The sequence below is a fragment of the Chiloscyllium plagiosum genome, chromosome 15 (assembly GCF_004010195.1).
Source record: "Chiloscyllium plagiosum isolate BGI_BamShark_2017 chromosome 15, ASM401019v2, whole genome shotgun sequence".
Classification (NCBI taxonomy): Eukaryota; Metazoa; Chordata; class Chondrichthyes; order Orectolobiformes; family Hemiscylliidae; genus Chiloscyllium; species Chiloscyllium plagiosum.
The window spans coordinates 21,893,947-21,918,591 of record NC_057724.1 but is presented as its reverse complement, the minus strand read 5'-3'; the positions used below and the strand labels follow the sequence as shown (position 1 = coordinate 21,918,591).

The following is a 24,645-nucleotide window of genomic DNA, read 5'->3' as shown; positions in this document are numbered from 1 at the left end:
AAGATATACGAACAATGATCATTCAGCCCATTGTGCTCTGACACTCAATTAGATTAGATTAGATTAGATTAGATTACAGTGTGGAAACAGGCCCTTCGGCCCAACAAGTCCACACCGACCCGCTGAAGCGAAACCCACCCATACCCCTACATTTACCCCTTACCTAACACTATGGGCAATTCAGTATGGCCAATTCACCTGACCCTGCACATCTTTTGGACTGTGGGAGGAAACCGGAGCACCCGGAGGAAACCCACGCAGACACGGGGAGAACGTGCAAACTCCAAACAGTCAGTCGCCTGAGGCGGGAATTGAACCCGGGTCTCTGGCGCTGTGAGGCAGCAGTGCTAACCACTGTGCCACCATGAAGAGAGATTTACCAGCGGTGTGCCACCGTGCCGCCCAATTTAGATCATGGTAGGTCTGATAATCCTCAGCTCCAGTTTCCTGCCTTTTACCCATAACCCTCAATTCCCTTACCAATTAAAAAATGTTGATCTCAGCATTGACAAACCTCTGTGATAACGAATTCCACAAATTCACTACCCCTTGATAGAAGAAATTCCTCCTCATCTCTGTTGAAATGTGCAACCCCTTAGACTGAGTTTATGTCCTATTGTCCTTGACTCTCCAATAAAGGGACACAGCCTTTCCTCATATACCCTGTCAAGTTCCATAAGAATTTCAGAAGTTTCACTAAGTTTGTCTCTCTCTCGTTGTCTTAAATTCCAATAAATACTTGCTCAACCTACTCAATCTCTCCTCATAAGACATTCACTCCATACTTGGTATTAGCCTAGTGAATCTTCTCTGGATTGCCTCAAAAGCAACTGTACCTTTTGTCAGATAAGGGGCCCAAAACTATTTACAGATTTCCAGCTATGGTCTGATGAGTGAACCTTTCTGGTTTTATACTATCTTCCCTTTGAAATATAGGCCAATATTCCAATTTCCTTCTCTATTACTGGCTGAATTTGGATGTGATTCACTACGATGATGACTCCCAAACTCTTCTTTTGGTGGCTTTCCACAAATTTTCCTCCAGTTAAATAATATTCAGCTTCTCTCATTTTCCTGCCAAAGTGCATAACCTCACATTTCTCCACATTACATTCAATATGCCAATTTTTTGCCCACTCAATTTATCCAGACATTATCAGAACATCATTACTGAATTAGCTTCCAATATTCTTTCAGGTAATCCATTCAAGATCACAAGAACTATATTTCTTTTCAAATAAAATATCTCCACATTAGCTCTGGTGTTTTTATTCAATTACCTTAAATCTGTGCCCTCTTGATGCTGACATGACTTTGCAAATTGTTTTCCTTACTTATTTGATTTTAAAAAATGATGATTTGGAACAACGTTTAACAACTTTGTCTGCAAAAAAATCTTGGTTCATCTCATTTCTCCATTCAAGTGAAGTCTTTGATTTCTGATATGATTTCTGGTAAATCTCTCTTCACATCTTTCCCGAAGTATGATGGCTGGAAGCTGACACAATTCTTCAACTGTGACTTGTTCATTGAACACTTTGCACAGATTTAACATAACTTTCTTGCTTTTCTGCTTTATCTCCTTATTTATAGAGCCAAGGATACTATGTCCTGCCACCTTGAAAGATTTCTGTAGGTACATTCTGCTCCTGCATCCCTTTTCTAATTGTAACATTTACCTTGTATTACCTCTCCACATTCTTCCTACCAATACTTAGCACTTGCATTTCTCTGCCCTACATTTCCTCTGTCAAGTGCTTGTCCATTTCATAGGCTGTTTATGTCCTCTTCCCACTTTTATCCTCTTCATTGACTTCATTATTGAATTTTGTTTCGACTGTAATCCTTGATTTTCCATCCACTTTACTCAGTTCCTAAGCGATTAAATATATATCAAGATCAGTGTGCCTATTCCCTATCCTTGAGGGTCACCAGGAGTTATCTCCCTCCAGATCAAAATAAAATTAATTTACCAAAGTAAAAGTCACTTACCAACATTTACAAGTAGCTAATGAGAGGACACTGACCGAAAACCTGGCAATTTAGTGATTAGTTGGGGGAAGACCCTCGTCTACAGCTCTCCCCACACACACACAGACACGTGTATATACACACACACACACAAACACATGTGTGTGTGTATATATATATATATATATATATACACATATATATATACACACACACACAGGATACTGCACTAGTGGCAACCACACGTTGCTTCCATGGCCCAATGAGTTTAAGTGCCCTCAAGTACTTAACTGGCTACATGCTACTAAACCCTTTCTGGTCTGGAAGTCCATTTTCAGATAATCAGAGGCAAGGAACTCTTTAGTACTGGTAGCATTACTGGCAATGATGTCCATTGGCTTTGATGACTATACTTTGATGCTCCAAAGCCTACTCCAAGGATTGCTGCTGGACACCTGGACCATTGAGAAGAGGAAAGGTGTTGGTTTTGAGGGCTTTGAGGATTTGGAAGCAAAACCAGGATGGTGCCTTTCAGCAAGTCCCACCACTTCCCAACGCTGAATACCTCAATCAGAGATTGAGAGCCTGACATTGAAGAACAACTCCCTTTCTGCCCTGCCCCACCCCAATCCATGATGCCTGACATGCTTAGTATATCCTGTATTTTCCATCCTACTTTGAATTTCATCTTTTGTTTTTGCATTTCCGGCTCTGCTTTTGGTCTCATACAAACAATACCCTGTAAAAACCTTGGGCCAAATTTTGCTATTATGTCCATTTTATGACACTTATGAAAAATGTGTTTTGAAAGTCATGTACACAATATGGTACCCACTGACAACTATTAGCTGCCAACACCCTCCCACACCACTCACAAATGGCATAAGACCCAATGATCACCTGAGGGTTCAGGTGAGTGTAGCACTGACAGCAGACACCAGTGCCCCAGAGCTGTTGTATAATAAAAGAGCTGGTCTCTGAATGGCCTGTATCTCTTCGTGAGTAGGTTGTCTGGTCCTGGGATCCTTGATCATGTGAAAGGCCCATCACTGACCTGTCAAGAGCCTAAGTAACACTTGATGCACAAGCATTCTTGGAAAAAGGTGACACAGCTCTCACTGACTATCCAGTCAGCAACCAAGACACATTGCTGGGTATATCCCTCTCCTTTTTCAAAAAGGATGTGATGTGTAAGAGAGAGATGGAGAGCCACAGAGATTAAGATGAAGAATTTCATAATTTAAGCCTTGACTACTGAAGACACAGCTCCTAATGGCAAAGTGGCAAAAGCAAAGGGATGGGGGCTTTCAGGGGTGTGAAATCAGAGAATCAGTTCTAAAGTTTTGTAAAAGCTTTTCATGGAAATATTGTCTTCCTTCTTTAGGCTTGAACTCTTGGGATGACACAAGTTATTTATTGAAAACTTTCCAAAGAGAATTTAATATTTGGCTGAAAAGAAAATATTTGTCAAGCTATTAGAGAATTAAAAGAATGGGATTAGTTGATAGCTATTTCAAAGAAAAAACTAACAGGCACCATGAGCAGGATGTGAACTCTATCATTCTATGACTGGCTGCCAATGCTAATGCCACATTGAGAGGGATTGCAAAGGCATCTTTCTCTATTATCCTCCAATTCTCAATCCCTTCCAATGGCAAAATGCCTGATTGTCGACTTTAATTGGCACTTTGTTTGCTAACAGAGTACAGATTATGAACTTGCCCTATGGACAATGCTTGCTCCAGTCAATACAGTCTGTGGCATAGAATATTGCCAAGCTAATACACTGCAGCATCCTGCCACATACTGATTTAATTCATTAATATTTTAGAAATTTGTGTTTTAAAAGACCTATTAAATAGTCTATATAGACCGACAAACTAACTGGTAATTGCATTTAATGGTGTAAAGTTTTGTTATGGCATACTCACACTCTATAATAACAGCCAATTTGGAATTTTTAAATAATAATTTGTTCTAATTCTATCTATTAACTTAAGCAATGAAAATAGGAAGATTTCAGAAATCATGGGCAAGCAATAATTTTGGCAATTTTTAAAGTAATATTAATTTCAAATTGCACTACCTGAATCAATGAAAACATGGGAAATGAGCATGAATTACACAAAACAGTGTAAGCCAATTGTGAAAGAAAAGGTAAGATTCAAATGAGAATTTTTCAAGACTACTATAGAATGACATCTTCCATTCCATGGATGTCTTTAGGATTAGCATAAAACCACAATTTCAATTAACTAGGTTAAGTGTGGACCTCATACTGTGCGTATTGCCCCACAACCATTATTCTCTGCACAGCATCAGACCAAAGGTAAAGTGAGGGGATGCTAATGTGGAGCACAAACACCAACACAGACCTGTTAGGCTAGATGGGTTGTTTCTTTGCTTCAAGTTTATGTGCAATTCTATTAAATTAGTTGGAATGATTGTTTTGGTCACCAGCTCAGTTGTCACCCACTGACACCACTTGAATGAATTGGAGCTCCCCACTTTGCTTCAGGCTTTGGTTCTTCATCATATCTCATTATATTTTGTTTGACCTCAAAATATTGACATTTGGGGATTAGTAGTAGTAGTAGTTGTACAAACCCCCAAATGTCAATATTTTTGAGGTCAAACAAAATATAATGAGATATATGAAGAACCAAAGCCCGAGGCAAAGTGGGGAGCTCCAATTCATTCAAGTGACTTGTCAAACCTGGCTATCTAAGCAAATTGACATACCAGGGAGGGTAAACTAGACATTCTTGAAAATTGAGTCCCGATCAGAAGCTGAATTAGTCCTTGCTTGGGTTTCCATGGGACAGTTATTTTAATTGATTAAGTTCCAAACCCATGTTATATTGGTAGATTAGCTTTTCATTGCAGTGATTGGATTTGAAAACTGGGTGCAATTAAATGTTCTGATTTGATTGCTGAGGAAGGTGAAAAAGCTCCTGGAGATATCGTTGCTCTTATTTTTATGGTACTCTAATTTTGACGTTAAAAAGTGCTCAATACCTTAGATCATTCTATATCAATTTTCTACTGGTTTTCAATAAATTTTGAAATCAAATAGTCTGCAGTTATTATTAATTAGTGAACATTGACATTGATGCATGATTAACTCGGTAATAAGACAAATCATTTATTATGTTATGTATAGAAATTTAATTTTCCACCAAACAGTTTCATGTTGAACTATCTCTGTCCTTTGGTTTGAATATTAAATTTGAAATCTGATCATTCTTATAACCACGCTTCTGCATGATCTTGATCAGAATTTTTTTTTTGGATTAGGATCATGGATTCCTAATTTAAGAGCAATAAATGGTCAGAGTCAGACTTGCTGGCTGATAGTTCCAGAGATGAAATTATATAGAAAAATTGAGAGTTTATTATAACATTGTAATTAAAGAGAATTTGAAACCGATAATTTCACAAGATAGTGTTTTTTGAGGAAATAATTTGTAAGTAAATTTTGATACATTATGGTAAAATGTAGCTTTTCCCTCCTAACCACAGTTGAGATTTGGAATATGTTAGTCAAAGGGTTGGAAATATCACTTGTTCCTTTAAATGATTGTGAAAATGGGTGGAATACTTATAGCTCCTGAACTAAATGGACCCCATTTGAGGAAGATTGGTTGAGATGTCTGGCCCATGCCCTTCTCGATTTTGAAACCAAAATGTTCATATATCGAACCAAGTCTTGGAATGTTGAAGTCAGATTCTTGCTAGTGAGTGGCAAGAGGCCTATCAAAATGAATTATCAATCATTAACATCCCTGTCATTGTTACTATCTAATCTCACCTCATTAATTTGCACGACCTCAATTCTCCCACTTGCCAGACAGAAACTGGTTGTTGAGAATTCCTGACATGAAAATCTGAATGGGTACCTGATGACTCCAGCTCAGTGCTTGTTCCTCTGGACTTTAATCTTAGATACCTGAGATCAACATGGTAGTGCATATTCCAGGGGTTGTGACTGCATACACCCACATCTATAGGCATTGGCACTTTGCATATGCAAGCCTCACAGTATCATCCTAGTACATCTTGTATCCATTTACAGTATGCTTCTGTATGTCAATATCGCATTTTGGCATGCTCTGGCACCTCTTATTGGATTGTTATTGCAAGGGAACTTTGCACATTGGATCAGACAACAAGCTCATGGATTGAACTAGGCTGCATCTCAGGGCTACTCACTCACTCACTTAGTACAAACTTACTTTGCATCTTCTTGAATGCTCACGGTATCCCTGCCTTACCTTGCCTTTCTGCACTTTTGTCCCTTAGCCAGATCTTAAAGGCACACAGTATTTCTGTATTGCCTTTCTCCTTAGTGCAGTCACAAAGCCAGGCAGCTTGTCATCTATGTTGGCTGTTATCAGTCAAGAGGATGGACACGTTGCTATACACCATCATGCTTCGTCAATTCCAAACCTACAGCACCAACCAGCAGCCCATCGACAAATGCTCTGCATATGGGCATCAACCAAATAAAGGGGTAACAATGGTCTAATGGTATTGTCACTAGATTTGTAATCCAGAGACTCCAATAAGATCTGGATTTGGGCTCTAACCCACCAATGCAGATGATAGAATTAAAAGTCTAATGAAAACCATGAACAATTGTCAATTGCAGTCAAATAAATGTTTGGTTCACTAACATACTTTAGGGAAGGAAATCTAATGTCTTTTCCTGTCTGGCCTAAATGTGACTCCAAGTATTGTTCTTGACTGTTATCTTCTCTCTGAAATGGCCAAGTAAGCCATTTAGTTGTACTAATTACTAGAAAAGAAAAAGAGAATGAAACCAGATGGACTAACTAGCATCAGCTGAGGTACCAGAAATAACAATGGCTAACACAATCCTATAAAACCCTGCAGAGTCCTCCTTCCTAATACCTGGGGCTAATGCCAAGGTTGGAGATGCTGTCTCACAGTCTAATCAAGCAACAGCCTGACATTATCACTCTCACCAAATCAAATCTCACTCACAATGTTCCAGACAACACCATCACAATCTCTGGGTTTGTCCTATCCCAATTGGAAGGGCAGATCCAGCAGAGGTATTGGTAAGGAGTTAATGTAGGAGCAGAATCTATTTTGGGTAGAGGACTTGAATGACCATCAACAAGAGTGGCTCAATAATACTATTAAGGATCGAGCTAATCAAATCCTAAAATCTGGTAGACCGGGTCTGCAGCAGGAATGAGGATACCAACAAGAGGGAAAAACCTCATCCTCACCAATCAGCCTGCCAAAGATTCATCTGTTCATGGCCATATTGGCAAGAGTGGGAGGAAGTGACGACTGCAGATGCTGGAGACCAGAATCAAGTGTGTGGTGCTGGAAAAGCACAGGAGGTCAGGCAGCATCTGAGGAGCAGGAGAATCTACATTTTGGTCAAAAGCTATTCCTGATGAAGAGCTTATGCTCGAAATGTCAACTGTCCTGTTCCTCGGATGATGCCTGACCTGCTGTGCTTTTCCAGCACCACACTTTCAAGTATTGGCAAAAGTGACCATTGTACCATCTCTGTGGAGACACCTTGAGAATACCCTCCTTATGTTGTGTGACTATCACCATGCTGAATGGGATAATCTTCGAACAAATCTAAACTTAAGGCTGGACATCTATGAGGCCATCAGCAGCAGCTAAATCATACTGCAACACAATCTGTATTGTCATACCCCAGCATATCTCCCAGGCTACCACTGTCATCAAGCCAAGCAACCAACCCTGGTTCAATGAAGAGTGCAGGAGAGCAGGTCAGGAGCAGCACTAGGTACCTGTAAAAATGCAATGTCAACATGTTGAACCTACAAAATATCAGAATTACTTGGTGGCAAGTAGCTGAAGCAGCAAGTGATAGAAATAAGCAATTTCACAAACAAAAAATCAGATTTAAGTTCTGTCACATCTAGTTTTGAATGATGGCGGACAATAAAACAATTCACCAGAGGAGGAGGCTCCACAAATATTCCCATCCTCAGTGATGGGAGAACCCAATGGAAAAGAGAAAGCTGAAGCATTTCCAACAAGCTTCAGCCAGAAGTGCTGAGTGCATGATCTATTTCAGTGGCCTCCAGCAATCCCCATGATCACAGATGACAACCTTCAGCCAACTCAATTTACTCCATGTGATATCAAGAAATGGCTGAAGATACTGGATATTGCAAAGGCTATTGGCCCTGTCAACTTTCTGACCATCGCTCTGGACAGTTGTATTCCAGAACGTGCCATATTGGCAAGAACTTGAGCCAAGCTGTACCATTACATCTTCAATAGTGGCATCTACCCAACACTGTGAACAAGATATGTCCCGCACACAAAAAGCAGCTTAAATCCAACTCAGTCTACTATCGATCATCAGTAAGGGTGATGGAAGGTGTCATCAGCAGACCCATCAAGCAGCACTTGTTTAATAATAGTCTTCTCACTGAAATTCTGTTTGGGTTCCATTAGGTTTGGATTGCACTTAGTTTTTGACCTCATTACAGTCTGAGATCAAACATGGACAAAAGACCTGAATTTCAGAGATTAGGTGAGAGTGACTGTCCTTGACATCAATGCCACATTTGATCAACTGTGGCATTAAGGAGCCCTAGCCAAACTGGAATCAATAGGGCTAAAGGGGGGACCTTTCAACTGGTTGGAGTCATATCTGGTACCAAGGAAGCTGGTAATATAAAACAAATAACTGGGGGTGTTGGAAATCTGAAACAAAAACTGAAATTGCTGGAGAAACTCAGCAGGTCTGGCAGCTCCTGTGGAGTGAAAGCTAGTTTAAGTGTTCCAATTATAACATGAGCCTATGACCTTCTGTGGCAAAGATCATACAGTTGATAAGACAGATGATATTGCTGGAATGCAATGACAGATGGGTTTACTTTACTCTGATCTCTTCTACAATAATATTTTGCTTCTTGTTAATTTCAATTAACAAATGGTACTTGGTAATTAAATATTATATGACTGCCATTAAATCAAAAGAATTACTCAAAATCTAGTGAGAAAGGGAATCTGCATGGCCATTGTTCATTGTAATTTTTAACATAGCAGAAGAGGAGATAGTCAATGACACGTTGACTGGAACATCTATATTAAGAAGCATAGACTAGACCAATCGAAACACTGGCAATAGAAAAACAAGAGCAATGCAATAAATGAAGGGCTTTACTGCTCAAGGGGGTTAGGGGCACTTTAAGACAGTAAACTCATTTGTTGACATGTTAACATGGAAACAGCAGGCACAAGAGGTTTTCCTCCAGTGCTGTCAGTGAGAAAGGACACAACATATTGTACAAAGTAAAAGCAAACTGAAGAAAACAATTCCAACTACAATCAAAATGTCATAGAAACCTCCTTCTAAATGCAGTAGGATGCAGAAAGATATACAGCGTGACAGCTCCAGCATAATAAATTTCCATTTCATACAAGCGGCTCCGATAAACTGACAGTGACATTTAATGAGAAGAGCGGGGGCACTGTTCACTGACACACTACTCTGGTTCAAACCAGAAGGTGTTAAGGCACATCAGTCAACATACATGACAAAGCTTCAGTCTGGTAGACTGCAGCTCATTTTCACTTTTTTTTTATTTTGCGATTTCACCATCGTTCAAACTAGTTCAGCTGACTTGATTGCAAATGTCTCTCATGGAACAGTGAATTCAGTCACAAAACAAAATAGGTACAGACTTTCATTTTTAAAAGGCAGGCAGACTATCAGACCAGTTGACAAAGATTTGATGCATCTAAAATGCTCGTACCAATTAAAAAGCATACATACATATTTGTCATAAAGAGATAGTATTTTTTGTTGGATGAAAGAATTAGATTTTAAAATTAAGTTCCAACAGTTCTTTCGATCACACATATTCCCAATGAAATACATGCAAAAGTATCATGAGTCACGTATGACAAACAAAATAGTTCAATCATAGAATTCCAGTTCACTATTCTAATCAATTTAATAGCTTATAGAAATTTATGTTTCATTGCAATTCTAATTCAAGTACACAATTTTGAGCGAAAGTAATCATGTTTATTTTCCATGAGATTTCTGATCCCTTGGTTTAATCACTGTTACCTGATACTGTCAGAAATGATACCAATGATAAGTACGTGCACAGGAATGACATCATACATACCCCTTATAGGAGGGTTCACGTTTGATTCCACATTCAGGTGGACGTTGCGATGTTCTGTGGAACCAGGACAACGAAATGAACTTTCAGAGATACACATACCCCCTAATAATAACAATAATACAAATACTGAGAATTGTAATAACAATCTGCAACATTACGCATAGTATGCAGGGTGAGACTACAGGCCCATCTGAACAGCAGGCCATCAGAGTGTGAGCGCATGACTATCCGTGAAAGACAGCACTCACTTCCCATTAGCGATAAAGCAAAATAATGTTACTAGAATGACTGCTGATGTTTAGTGGTTACATTTCTCGTTAATCTAATTGAAAGCTAGAGAAGGAATAAATTTCTTAACAGTTTTCACCATTACAAAATCTGGAGTCCAAACATGGATTGTAAATCACAAAGAGGATATGTTCATTGACAGAGGGGCCTGTTTCACACCAGCAAATTCACATCTTACCCTTATATTATATTGACATTAATAGAAAGTAGATGAAAAACTGAGTCAATGCCAAGTTAAACAGAATATGGATCTTTACAGAATGGATACATTATCTGCATTTCAACAGGAAAAATATACTGCACTATTTTAATTATATAATTATGTTCCATTGTTTGTGGCAGACTAAAGCATCGTACATTTTAAATACTAATGTGTCCCTTGTGATATTGTTAATAAAAGTCACTTGCCAGCACAGTCATTCATGGAATACAGAGTTATTCTAGTGAGGGTGTTAAAGTTTCAAATAAAGTTGTGCATCATCCTCCAAACCGCACTCAATCCTGACTTGGCGCTATAACATTGCCCGTTCACTATATCTGGGTCAAAATCCTGGAGCACCCTTCACAGCAACGTTGTGGTTATATGTACACCACATGGACAGCAAGATTTCAAAAAGACTGCTATGCATCGCCTCAAGGGCAGTCAAGGATGGGTGATAAATGCTGGCTAACCAGCACTGCCCACATCTTGTGAAATAATAAATTACAAAAGAAATGAACATTCTTATACTTGTGTTATAGATATTGAGGATTTTCAAAGTTTGGATTTAATTATATCTTTAGAAGGTCTATTAATTTCCTGAATGGAATATATATTGTTAGCATAAATGCAAAAATCTATGAGCAGGAAAGTGTATATTTCCAATAAAAACTGATTCCCTGTTTTACCTTGGTATGATTGATCATCTGGTATTCTTAATTAATGTATCCTTTCAAGAGTCATCTCATATTCTAAAGCCAATCACAATACTTTGTCACTAATCATAGGCCACCTTATAATTTTGCTGACAACAGTTATCTCCAGCTATCTTCAAGGACCAATCCTGTAAATGATTGCTTTGCATTATCTCTGTAAATCATATTGCCATTCTTCAATATTAACCCATATTACTTGTACCATATAAAACCTGAGAGATTTACAAAATGAATGTTGGAATTTGACAATTAACTGCACAGAAATACGCAAATATCTGTTCTATTTACCCAAAATATGAGATTTCCATTGGCCTTAGATATGTATAATTTTCAGGAAAAAAATCATTTGATAAAGCAAATCTATGAGAACGTTTGAACAACTATCCTTCAGTGTTGAGAAAAAGCAGGACAAAAGGAGGGCAAAAGAAATAGGAGAGAAGTAGTGGACATAAATCAGATGGGGTTAAAAAGATAGCTCCTCTATTGAATCATTTGTTCACTGTCCTAATATGGTGCAAGAGTAAAAAGAATCCCAATTATGACACTCTGACTGATCTCTATCATAGAAGCAGAGGCATATTACAATAAGTGTCAAAACACTGTTACAAATCGAAGAAAAGGAGAATTCTTTCGCAGTTTCCATGCTTGAAGATGCATCTATGAAAGGGTAGATGTAGATAGGACCACACAGGAGGCTGCCCTTGCCCTCCTCCCAGCCGTTCATGTCTTTTATCATGAAAAAGAAAGATTTGTTGGGGTGAGTAGCCAACAGTCAGTATCCTCAATTCTCGACTCAAAATGTTAACTCTGATTTCTCTCCACAGGTGTTGCCAGACCTGCTGAGCTTTTCCAGAAACTTGTTTTTGTTTCTGATTTATAACATCCGCAGTTCTTACGGAGTTTTTTTTTTCAGTATCTTCAGCTTGCAACAGGCAAGACAACATTCCAAAAAATAAAATTACACAAAGAGGATTGAAGGAAAAAGATACAACTGTAAGTGAGCAATTCTTTTCACGAAGGCAAGCATCAGCAATATTTTTTTAAAGAGTATATTAATGAAAGGACAATGGTCATCTTTTTAGGGTAGAACTTTCATGCAGTTTTTTGCAAGCTGCCCTGAGGGAGTAAGCATAAGTCTAATAAAAAGAAAAGCCCAGAGAAATCATGAAGGTCCTTGAAATCATAGGCTAGAGTTTGGGACACTAGCATTGGGAACAAAGAGGGGTCCTATGACTTGTTGGCAGTGTACCTATTGGCACAACTTATCTTGAGTTGACCTCTTAAGTGGCCAAGTCTGTGTTCACCATCTATTCAGGACTGTGGGCAGGGTCTCAATGCTTTTGACCCAATCAGAGGACTCGTACCTCTGGAGCCTTGGCAAACCTAACCATGCCAGTGGCCTTTGCTGATGCAAGTGTTGGATTACTGCAGTTCTTCAACACGGAGGCACACTTGGAGCTATTCATAAAATTGCAAACTAATGAGAATCCAAACTGATAACGTCATTTAAATCAGAGGAGAAATCCCTCTGGAGGAATTGTTTGTAGATTGGGGGCATTAATTTAGTGCCCACTGTCCCATTGCTGGGGCATGGAGGAGCTGGTTTCCAGATCCTTGAGCCGAACTCCCCAAATTGTTCTGCCCTGCTCAGTTTCTAACCTCAAGTCCACAGTCCAAAAAATCTAGCCTGAAAACATTATGAGCATCTTGGAAATTTTGCATGCCCTTGAACATAACAATGTACAATGACAAATAAGACGAAATACTTGGGAATATGCCTGCCCTCTCCGTGAGATGCAAAATAGTCCACTGCGTTATCAAAAGTGTAGAGACGTTTCCTGAGGCCCAATTTGATATTCATCATTCAAACAATATTATTTTAATCAATGGCAATTGTCATTATCGTGATGCTGTTTTTGAGGCCTTGCTATGTTCCAAATTGGATTTCCATTTATCTCTATTACAACAATGTCTACATGTCAGAAGCGTCCTTAGGTTCTAACCAACATTCCCTCTAATGTTTGTTTTCCTGCCCATGGACGTCAGCGTGCAGGTCAGCAGTTTCTGTAAATGAAAGCCAATGCGTAAGGCAATTGAGTTTCATGGGATCTCCAAGGAACTACATGACCACAGCTTAGAGTGGACACTGGCTCTAGCATGTTCAGAATGTCTTGAAGCCATTAAAGTGTTTTATTAATCTCAACCTATAATATCTTTCTCATGACTCTGTGATGGTGCCTGTATTCTTTTTCATTAAAGGAAAACTATATGTATAAATGTAAAACATTAATGGCACCTAACCATAGGAATGCTGGAATGATGTCATGGAAAATGGCATTAGCTTGTTCTCTCACCACCTATTTCTCCATATAGTTGTGAGTGCCACAGATTGCATTCATGGATGGTGCAGACTACAAATACATCTTCATGATCCAGAGATGCTTGAGCTTATCTACCAAGCTCAGCAGACCTCTCTCAATGGTTGATCAGCAGTCATCCATCAAGTTGTAACTGTAGTGGAAATTTATGGAGGAACATGAGGAAATCAGTGCTGAAGTTAAAAACTAATGGGTTGCAAAGCATGATTCGTTATTATTTCTATGAATGAACCAATGAACGCAGATAGAATTGAATGATTTGACAAATCTATTTTTACTCTGCATTTTGGTTTGATTGTTTGAGTGATAGTGAAGTGATGAAAAAAACATATCACTGGACTCAACAAAGGTAATCAGATGCTGGTCATGAACATGGTTGGGATAAGAACTGTAAGATCATTAGGGTATCAGGAATTGGAAAATAGAATCACAGGAAGTACTTTTTTATGTATTGTTTGCAGACAGTGTAGGGATCTGGTAACACTGATAATCAATGCCTTTTCTGTTTTTTCTCCTGTTTATGCTATCCCTCCTCCTCTTATAATTCTTATTGTCTTATCTTATCATGATGACAAAGTTATGAAGCATACTTCAGATGACCAAAAATCTGGATGCATACTTTGGACTATTGTGAAAAGCTGATCCTAAAGAGTTTGGTCTGCAGAAGCATTGCTTCAGCTTAACGATAGATGCTTAGGAGCAAGATGGTTGTTATTGTGAGCTAGCCCCATCACAGAGAGAAGCCTATCACATCACTCATCAGCACCTTGACTTGAGACGGATGTTACATACAGGACTGAGATGAGGAATACTACATCAGGACTGCTACTAGGACACTAGACACATTTCTGCATGATGCACTGAAGATAGTCAACAGCAAGATTGAAGGAATGCGATATTTCATGTTGGGAAATTTGGCAGACTGGAGGAGGGGAATCTGCACAGCAACAAGATAGCAGTTTGTGCAGTTTGATAGCAGACCTTGATGAAATCAGCAATGCGAGTCAAGTATAACATTCTTTTATTATGCTTTGTCCTGTCCGTAAACGAGAGGTTGCTACTCTTTGCATTGAGAATCTTGATGACACTCCCTTACAAGAGGTGAACAATCTCGATGATGCCTTCAATACAACTTGCTGGAGCCTGATAGGGACACATCACATAGAGGTTAAAGGACACGTTGACATTGGCAATCACATTCACTGTTGTCCATTCGCTAGTTTAAGTATTGAGTTGTGCTTACAATAGATTCCACAGCTTGCTGGCAACTACATTTATGAAGCAAAGCTACCTGAGACAGTACTCCTCAGTGGAGTTAGCAGGAAGGTGCATTCTGATGACTTGCTGTGGGTGTGGTTTCTCCATCTAGTGCTGCTATTCCCTTTGATCATCAAGTTATAAAAGGAACTTTTCAACACATGAAGGACCTTGCTTAAATATTGTTCAATAAGCCGCTGGGATCATTGGAACAGCTCAATTCAGTATGATAGTTAGCATACTTTAAGTGTGAATTAAACATGTATATATGTCATTTGCTGAATTGAATGCTCAGCATCTGTTTTGAGCTTAAAAATGGCATGATAACACACATTTCTAGGACCATGAACTCCATAGAGATAAAAAGAAAAAAGAAATTCATCAAAAATGAACAAGATTCAGTTTGGAGAAGTTATTTCAGTCATGATCTTGAATGACAAAGGTGGCTAGAATTCCAATTTTTAAGGTAAATGTGATGGACACTCCATAATTTCCTTCATTTTCCAAAAGAATTTCATTTCCACCTTCAACAGTTGCTGCTTCAAGTAGCTTTCAGAACTGTTGGGTGTTGCTGCCTGAATTGAATTTTCTTATTCTGGGATAGCAACAGCTTGCTCAGCAGTACAATTTACAAATATCTGTGGAAAAATCAATATGTTTTAATTATAAAGAACAAAAGCAAGACCAGATACAGATCTATTGTCTGTCTTATAGGTCAGCTGGGTCACACAGCAAAGAAATGGAGCTTTCACAGCCTGAGAAATTGAATGCATACAGAGTTCATGGTTTCCTTTTGAACAAGGTTATCTTTATTGCAAGTCAGTTTTACCTGGTGTTGTCCGGCAGAAATTACTTTACTTTTATCTGAAGACCTATGCATTTTCTTTTCTTTAATTGAACCATATATCTCTTAATTTCAAACAGCTGATTTTCTGCTTTTTCTTTTTGGCTTTAAATTCATTGTATCTATTTCAGATCACATCCAGCAAAGGCATTATCTGTTCCAATCATTTTATCCTTGACTTCACAATTTAAATTTGACCTGCCGAAGTTAATTTAATATGGAGGTAACCTCCAGCTAACAGCCTCAGACAAATATCTATAGAATTTGCACATACAGTTCACAGACCAGACTATACTGTTAACTGTGCCTTGTGCAGTGCTTAGATGGGTAGACATGTCTTGGGCTAGATACTCCGTTGTGTTTTTTTTTATTCATTCTTGGGACGTGGATGCAACTGCAGGCCAGCATTTATTGCTTGTCCCTGGTTGCCTTTCAGAAGGTAGTGGTGAGCTGCCTTCTTGAGTGCTGCAGAACGTATGCTGTAGATAGGCCCTCTATGACCTAAGGGAGGGAATTCCCAGATTTTGACCCTGCGACATTGAAAGAATGGTGGTATATTTCCAAGTCAGGATGGTGATTGACTTAGAAGGGAACTTGCAGATCGTGGTGTTCCCATGTATCTGCTCTCTTATCCTCCTAGATGGAAATAGTTGTGGACTTGGAAGGTGCTGTTCAAGGATTTTTGGTGAATTTATACATTATATCTTGGAGATGGAATACACTGCTCCCATTGAGTGTGGGTGATAGAAGCAGTGGATGCTTGTGGATGTGGTGCCAATCAAGCAGACTGCTTTATCCTGGATAGTGTCATGCATCTGGAGTGTTATTGGAGCTGTATCCATCCAGGCAAGTGTGGACTATTCCAACACACTCCTGACGTGTGACTTGTAGATAGTGGACAGACTTTGGAGAGTCAAGAGGTAGGTTACTCACCGCAGTATTCCTGCTCTTGTAGACAGTGTTTATGCAATGAGTCCAGTTTCTGCCCATGGTAACCCTAGAATATTGATAGTAGGGGTTCAGTCATGGTAAAACCACAGAATGCCAAGGGGTGATGATTAGATTGTCTCTTATTGAAGATGGTCTTTGCCTGGCATTTGTATGCTGCAAATTTACTTGCCTCTAGTCAGCCCAAGCTTGGACATTGTCCAGATCTTGTTTCATTTGAACATGGACTGCTTCAGTATCTGAGAACATATGAATGGTGTTGAACATTGTGCAACAATTGGTGAACATCCCCATTTCTGACCTTAAGATAGAGGTAAGATCTTTGATGAAGTAGCTGAAGATGGTTAGGTCCAGAACACTATTCTGAGGAACTCCTGAAGAACTGTCCTGGAGATGAGATATCAGATCTTCAACAATGACAACCATCTTCTTATGCACCAGGTATGACTCCAATCAGTGGAGAATTTGCCCCTAATACTCTTTAATTGCAACTTTGCTACGGCTCTTTGCTGCCAAACTCTGGTGAATGCATTTTTGATATCAAGGGGCTGTTATTCTCACCTCACTTCTGGAATTCAACTATTTTGTCCATGTTTGCGCCAAGGCTGTAATAAGGTGAGGAGCAGCGTGACCGTGGCAGAACCCAAACTGGGCATCAGTGAGCAGGTTAATGCTGAGCAGGTACTTCAGGAGCGAAATATGCAATAAATGGCAGAACTCTTAGTAGCATCAACATACAGAAGGATCTATGTATACAGGTCCACAGTTCTCTGAAAGTGGCAAACCAAGTGGATAAAGTGGTCAAGAAGGCATACAGCATATGTGAATTCATCAGCCAGGACATTGAGTATAAAATTGACAAGTCATGTTGTAGCTATATACAATGTTGTTTAGGCCACATTTGGAATATTGGGTGCCGTTCTGGTCACCACACTACCAGAAGGGTATGGAGGCTTTGGAGAGTGCACAGAAAAGATTTACCAGGATGTTGCCCGGTTTGGAGGGTACTGGCTATGAGGAGAGATTGGACAAACTTGGTTTGTCATCATTTGAACGACCTGATAGACATTTCCAAAATTATGAGAGGCATAGATAGAATGGATACTCAGAGTTCTTTTCTCAGGGTAGAAATGTCAATTACTAGGGACATGGGTTTAAGATAAAAAGAGGTAAGTTTAAATGAGAAATGAGAAGCAAGTTTTCTTTTTACACAAAGCGCAGTAAGTGCCTGGAAAGCGTTACAAGAGGGAGTGGTGAAGATGGATACAACAACAATTTTTCAAAAGCATCTTGACTACAGGTATATGGATGCAGTATAGATGTTAGTTTAAAAAGCCATCGTATGTTGGCACTGTTTTGGTGGGCTGAAGGGCTTGTTCCTGTGTTGTCCTGTTTTTTGCTCTTTTAACCATTCACAACTGGATGTGGCAAGACTGCAGAGCTTAGACCATGTTTGTTGGATATGGGATCGCTTAGTTCTGTCTATCACTTTCTGCTTATGCTGTTTGGCATTCAAGTAATCCTGTTTGGCAGCTTCACCAAATGACACCTCATTTTTAGGTGCGCCTGATGCTGTTCCTGGCATGCCCTCCTGCACTGTCCATTGAACTAGGGCTGATCACTTGGCTTGACTCTAATAGCTGAGTGAGAGTTATGCCAGGCCATGAGATTGCAGATTGTGTGGGAGTATAATTCAGCTGCTGTTTTTGGCTCACTGCACCTCGTGGATGCCCATTCTTGAGTTGCTAGATCTGTTTAAAGTCTGTCCCATCGGGCAAGGTGATAGCGTCACAGAACATAGTAGAGAATGTTGTCAATGTAAAGATGGGACTTTGTCTCCAGAAGGACTGTGCAGTGGACACTCTTATCAATACTGTCTTGGACAAATACATCTGTAGCCTGCATATTAGTGAGGATAATGTCAAGTATTTTTTTCTCTCTTGCTGGCTTTCTCAATACCTGCTGTAGGCCCAATTTAGCGACTATGTCCTTTGGACCTGACCAGCTTCTCCTGAGATGTTTTTACCCCAGGTCCAGTTCTTCTGAATTCAGACTCTGACACCAGCAGCATGGAATGGACCTGGGGCAATAACGACCTTGGAGAAGCTACCAGAGAAAGGCCAGTGCTTCCTGATTGGCCCAGGCTAACGATCCCAATCAAGGATCTCATAGTCAATAAGATCCACCTGGTTCCAGCCACCAATTAACATTCCTATTGGATGAGATATTTCTGCTCAAAAACCCCACACACTATAGTGGCTGCTTCACAAATTCTCTGCAGAAGGATTTCCAACTGATCAGGAATTATAATCATCCCTTACTCCTAATACCCAATTCGAGATCATGTTTTTTAAAAATGAATGATGATTTGTTTCCCCACCACTTGTTCAAAAATGTTATTTCCTTCCAGATGTTGATGAGGAGGAATACATTTCTCAATTTTAACAACTTGCTGCTTTTATGGAAAGTATAATGTATACTGACACAAACATTTCCAGAGTCTTTGAGTAACTTACAGATCTGGAATATTGGTCTTGGCTTAGTGTAGCGCATTTGTTTCTGAGCTAGAATTTTAACTCCATTTGAGAACAGTGAATGTATAATCTACTTCAGAGTTGCACTACAAGAAGCTTGCACTGTTAGAGGTGTCAGCTCTCAGATTGAGACATGAGATTAAAGACCTTTCTACTGCATTTAACTGATAGAAAACCATCAGTGAAGTTCTCCTGTTACCTGAGCCAATACTTTGACTGCAACAATCACTAAAGCAGGAACATATCCAAATTAAAAACAGGAACTGGAATTGCTCATTTTGCCCTTTGAGGCTGTTCCACAATTTTCCAAGTCTATGGTTGATTTTGAACCTCAATTCCACCTTCTCCACTGTCCACATATCCTCTAATTCCCCTGGTCCCCAAACATTACTCGATCTCTGACTGAATATAGTCAATAAATGAATATCATAGCTCTCTAGGATAGAATAATAGGTGAATATGTTTATCCTAGTCTTGGTTCTAAATGATAAACCCATTATTCTGAGTATGTACCCAATGTTCTAGATTCCTCAGATTATCTAATTATTTATTTCATGAATGCTTGATAGCTCCTTGTGACAATAATGATAACAGTACAACATATTTTACGAATTGTGTGGAACTTCAGGACGATAACATTATTGTGAAAGGCACTATATAAATGCAAGTTCCTACACCTGTTAGAAAACACCACAAAATCAATATCTGTGTTTAGAATCTAACTCATTGTCTCACCTTCCACATGCCGTCAATCTGGCTTTTTACTTAGCAAAGGGTGGGAATGCCAAGCATAGCATTTGAATAACAAAGGTACATTCTATCAATATGTCATCCTGGAAGACAGCTGCACAAGCTCGGCATGTAAAATAAAAACTGGACTTAAGTAGCTTTAAAAATTTAACAATTAACTACAGTAATTTTGGATTTGTGTAATAAATTAGAGGTAAAGGGATATTAAAGGACATATAATTAGCTATTAAATCTTCACATAAGGAGTTATCGTTTTTTGAATTTTCCCATGTACTTTCAGTGCATTACATCTTTTGGGTGATATGGTTTCCTGGAGTGGATTATGTGAGCCTGTTTTATTTGTGAATCATTCTAAACATTCTGTAGTGGAATATGTCTCAGGTTTTGAGCATGTGATTCAAATTGCAGCAGCCCAGAGCTTCTAAATGGTGTGCACTTTAAAAAATTTGAATGTCAAGTTATCCCTCTGGATTAAGCACTTAAAATAACCAATTTTAATTTGAATTAAACTGTAGTTCAAATGAAGCAGATTTTTATATTGAATAACAAAACCTCCTTAAGATTATCTTTTAATAACTGAAGCGCATGTTCCTTTTTCTAAACTTCAGGTAGTTTTTTTTACCCATAATCTTCATCTGTTTTTTGGACTGCTCCGCATTTGGATACATCAATTCTGGAAATGTTTCCAAGAATAGCAGGCACTCTGGATGTTATTTTCTAGGTAGCCAGTTGAAGAAAGAAGAATCTAAAGCCACTCTTAAATTGGAATTGCTCTAATCACAGAGTTAACTGTTCTAGTTATTTATCTCTTGACTCCACTCACCTCTCATCTTAGGAAGCATTTCGTTATTTTGTTACACAAATGTTTCTTTTCTTATATGCTCAAGTAACCTTCTGATCAATGCCTTCCATTTGTATAAACTTATTTTAATTGACACCATTAATATGTTTGCTGAACAAACACCCATAATTCATGCCAGATGAGTCACTAACAGAAGAAGACATTAACATCAAGCCAGGTTCTTATCAAACCTTCAGACACACATACTTCCAGCAATGGTGACTAAATAATAATAAGGAGTGGAGAGTCAGTTCAATGTTTTATTCCAATAATCTTGGCACAAGCCCTATCTACTTCAATAATTTTTTAAAAAAATGTGCTGAAGAAACTCAGAAGGTCAGGCAGCAGCTATGGAAAGAAACAGTGTTAAAAATTTGAGTCAAGTAAAACTCTTGTTTCGAACTGCAAAGAGATGGCTTTGTGCTGTTGAAGTGATGGTTCAGGTTTGGGAGCTGCAGGTGGAACAGAAAGATAGACCAAGGAAAAACAGAATGGAGGGCAGAGATCATAGTCTGCAGTGATTGCATTCAATATTGAGTCCAGAATGCTGTAATATGCAGAAAGAAAGAGGATTCTGGGTAATCCAAGATGGAGGATGGGAAAAATTTCTGGCTGTAACAGCTGTTCCTTTTTTGAGGTATTTTAGGTTCTGGAGGTGATTTCCTCGAATTGCAGGAGCACCAATTACTGTTCCGTATGCAGTTGGATTGTTTTGGAACTTTGGAAAAAAAAGTCGAAACTACATCAGCTTTAAAAGGGAGAAGAACAGACAAAGGAAGCACATGGTGAGGAGAGAGAGAGCACTGTTTTGGAAAATGGAGGGGGTGATGGATTCTCAGGGGAATGTAGCACGAACAGCCAAGTTTCTGGTCTGGAGGCTGGCTCTAATGCAACGAGGGGTACGTCGGGTTCCAAGAGATCTATGTGTTAGGGGATTCTCTAGTTTGAGGTACAGACAGACGTTTCTGTAGCCAGCAGCAAAAAAGCAGAATGGTGTGTTGCTTCCCTGGTGCCAGGATCAAAGCTGTCTCAGACAAGATGGAGAATGTTCTCATGGGGGAGAGGGGCCAGCAAGAGGTCATTGTCGATATTGGAACCAACGACATAGGAAGGGAAGAGGTTGAGATTCTGAAGGGAGATTACAGTGAGTTAGGCAGAAATTTAAAAAGGAGGTCCTTGAGAGTAGTAATATCTGGATTACTCCCGGTGCTACGAGCTAGTGAGAGCTAGTGAGAATAGGAGAATAGAGCAGATGAATGCATGGCTAAGGAGCTGGTATATGGGGGAAGGATTCACATTTTTGGATCATTGGAATCTCTTTTGGTGTAGAAGTGACCTGTACAATAAGGAGGGATTGAACCGAAATTGGAAGGGGACTAATATACTGATAGGGGGATTTGCTAGAGCTGTTCTGGAGGATTTAAACTAGTAAGGTGGGACTCAGGGAGATAGTGAGGAAAGAGATCAATCTGAGACTAGTACAGTTGAGAACAGAACAGAGTCAAACAGTCAGGGCAGGCAGGGACAAGGTAGGACTAATAAATTAAACTGCATTTATTTCAATGCAAGGGGCCTAAACAGGGAAGGCAGATGAACTCAGGGCATGGTTAGGAACATGGGACTGGGATATCACAACAATTACAGAAACATGACTCAGGAATGAGCAGCACTGGCAGCTTAATGTTCCAGGATACAAAGGCTACAGGAAGGGTAGAAAGGGAGGCAAGAGAGGACGGGGAGTGGCATTTTTGATAAGGGATAGTTTACAGCTGTGCTGAGGGAGGATATTCCCGGAAATACATCCAGGGAAGTTATTTGGGTGGAACTGAGAAATAAGAAACGGATGATAACCTTATTGGGATTGTATTATACACCCACTAATAGTTAGAGGGAAATTGAGAAACATACTTGTAAGGAGATCTCAGCTATCTGTAAGAAAAATAGGGTGGTTATAGTAGGGGATTTTAACTTTCCAAACATAGACTGGGACTGCCATAGTGTTAATGGCTTAGATGGAGAGGAATTTGTTAAGTGTGTACAAGACAATTTTCTGATTCAGTATGTGGATGTAACTATTAGAGAAGATGCAAAGCTTGGCCGACTCTTGAGAAATAAGGCATTGCAGGTGACTGAGGTGTCAGTGGGGGAGCACTTTGGGGCCAGCGACCATAATTCTATTAGTTTTAAAATAGTGATGGAAAAGGAAAGACCAGATCTAAATGTTGAAGTTCTAAATTGGAGAAAGACCAATTTTGACCGTATTAGGCAAGAACTTTCGAAAGCTGATTGGGGCAGATATTCGCGGGTAAAGGGACGGCTAGAAAATGGGATAATGAGATAACAAGAATCCAGAGAAAGTATATTCCTGTTAAGATGAAGGAAAAGGCGAGTAGGTATAGGGAATGCTGGATGACTAAAGAAATTGAGGGTTTGATTAAGAAAAAGAAGGAAGCATATGTAAGGTATAGACTTGATAGATCGAGTGAATCCTTAGAAGAGTATAAAGGCAGTAGGAGTATACTTAAGAGGAAAATCAGGAGGGCAAAAAGGGGACATGAGTTAGCTTTGGCAAATAGAATTAAGGGGAATCCAAAGAGTTTTTACAAATACATTAAGGACAAATGGCAACTAGGGAGAGAATAGGGCCCCTCAAAGATCAGCAAGGCGGCCTTTGTGTGGAGCTGCAGAAAATGGGGGAGATACTGAGCATTTTGCATCAGTATTTACTGTGGAAAAGGATATCGAAGATATAGACTGTAGGGAAATAGATGGTGACATCCTGCAAAATGTCCATATTACAGAGGAGGAAGTGCTGCATGTCTTGAAACGCATAAAAATGGATAAATCCCCAGGACCTGGTCAGGTGTACTCTAGAGCTCTGTGGGAAGCTAGAGAAGTGATTACTGAGCCCCTTGCTGAGATATTTGTATCATTGATAGTCACAGGTGAGGTGCCGGAAGATTGGAGGTTGGCTACCGTGGTGCCACTGTTTAAGAAAGGTGGTAAGAACAAGCGAGGGTGCTATAGACCAGTGAGCCTGATGTCGGTGGTGGATAAGTTGTTGGAAAGGCAAGGACTGATTAGGGATAGACAACATTGTTTTGTGCGTGGGAAATCATGTCTCACAAACTTGATTGAGATTTTTGAGGAGATAACAAAGAGGATTGATGAGGGCAGAGCGGTAGATGATTTCTATATGGACTTCAGAAAGGCGTTCGACAAGGTTGTTAGATCTCATGAAATACAGTGAGAGCTGCCATTTGGAAACAGAACTGGCTCAAAGGTAGAAGACAGAGGGTGGTGGTGGAGGGTTGTTTTTCAGACTGGAGGCCTGTGACCAGTGGAGTGCCACAAGGATTAGTGTTGGGTCCTCTACTTTTTGTCATTTACATTAATGATTTGGATGCAAGCATAAGAGGTACAGTTAGTAAGTTTGCAGATGACACCAAAAATGGAGGTGTAGTGGACAGCGAAGAGGGTTATCTCAGATGACAACAGGATCTTGTCCAGAGAGGCCAATGGGCTGCGAAATGGCAGCTGGAGTTTAATTCAGATAAATGCGAGGTGCTGCATTTTGGGAAAGCAAATCTTAGCAGGACTTATACACTTAATGGTAAAGTCTTAGGGAGTGTTGCTGAACAAAGAGACCTTGGAGTGCAGGTTCATAGCTCCTTGAAACTGGAGTCGCAAGTAGATAGGTTAGTGAAGAAGGCGTTTGGTATGCTTTCCTTTATTGGTCAGAGTATTGAGTACA

General features: G+C 39.5%; 1 protein-coding gene across 5 annotated transcripts in view; it reads right to left on the bottom strand.

Moving 5' to 3' along the window:
- Positions 1–24,645, bottom strand: part of pcdh11 (protocadherin 11) — a 738,007-nt gene that overhangs the window by 80,392 nt on the left and 632,970 nt on the right. For 2 of the 5 annotated variants that reach the window (XM_043704504.1, XM_043704503.1), the window contains exon 4: positions 10,137–10,238. The exons of 2 other annotated variants lie outside the window; for them this stretch is intronic. In XM_043704504.1, coding sequence (XP_043560439.1) covers positions 10,137–10,238 — 102 coding nt within the window. The remainder of the gene's footprint in view (positions 1–10,136; positions 10,239–24,645) is intronic. One more of the 5 variants, XM_043704505.1, reaches the window with a different exon arrangement.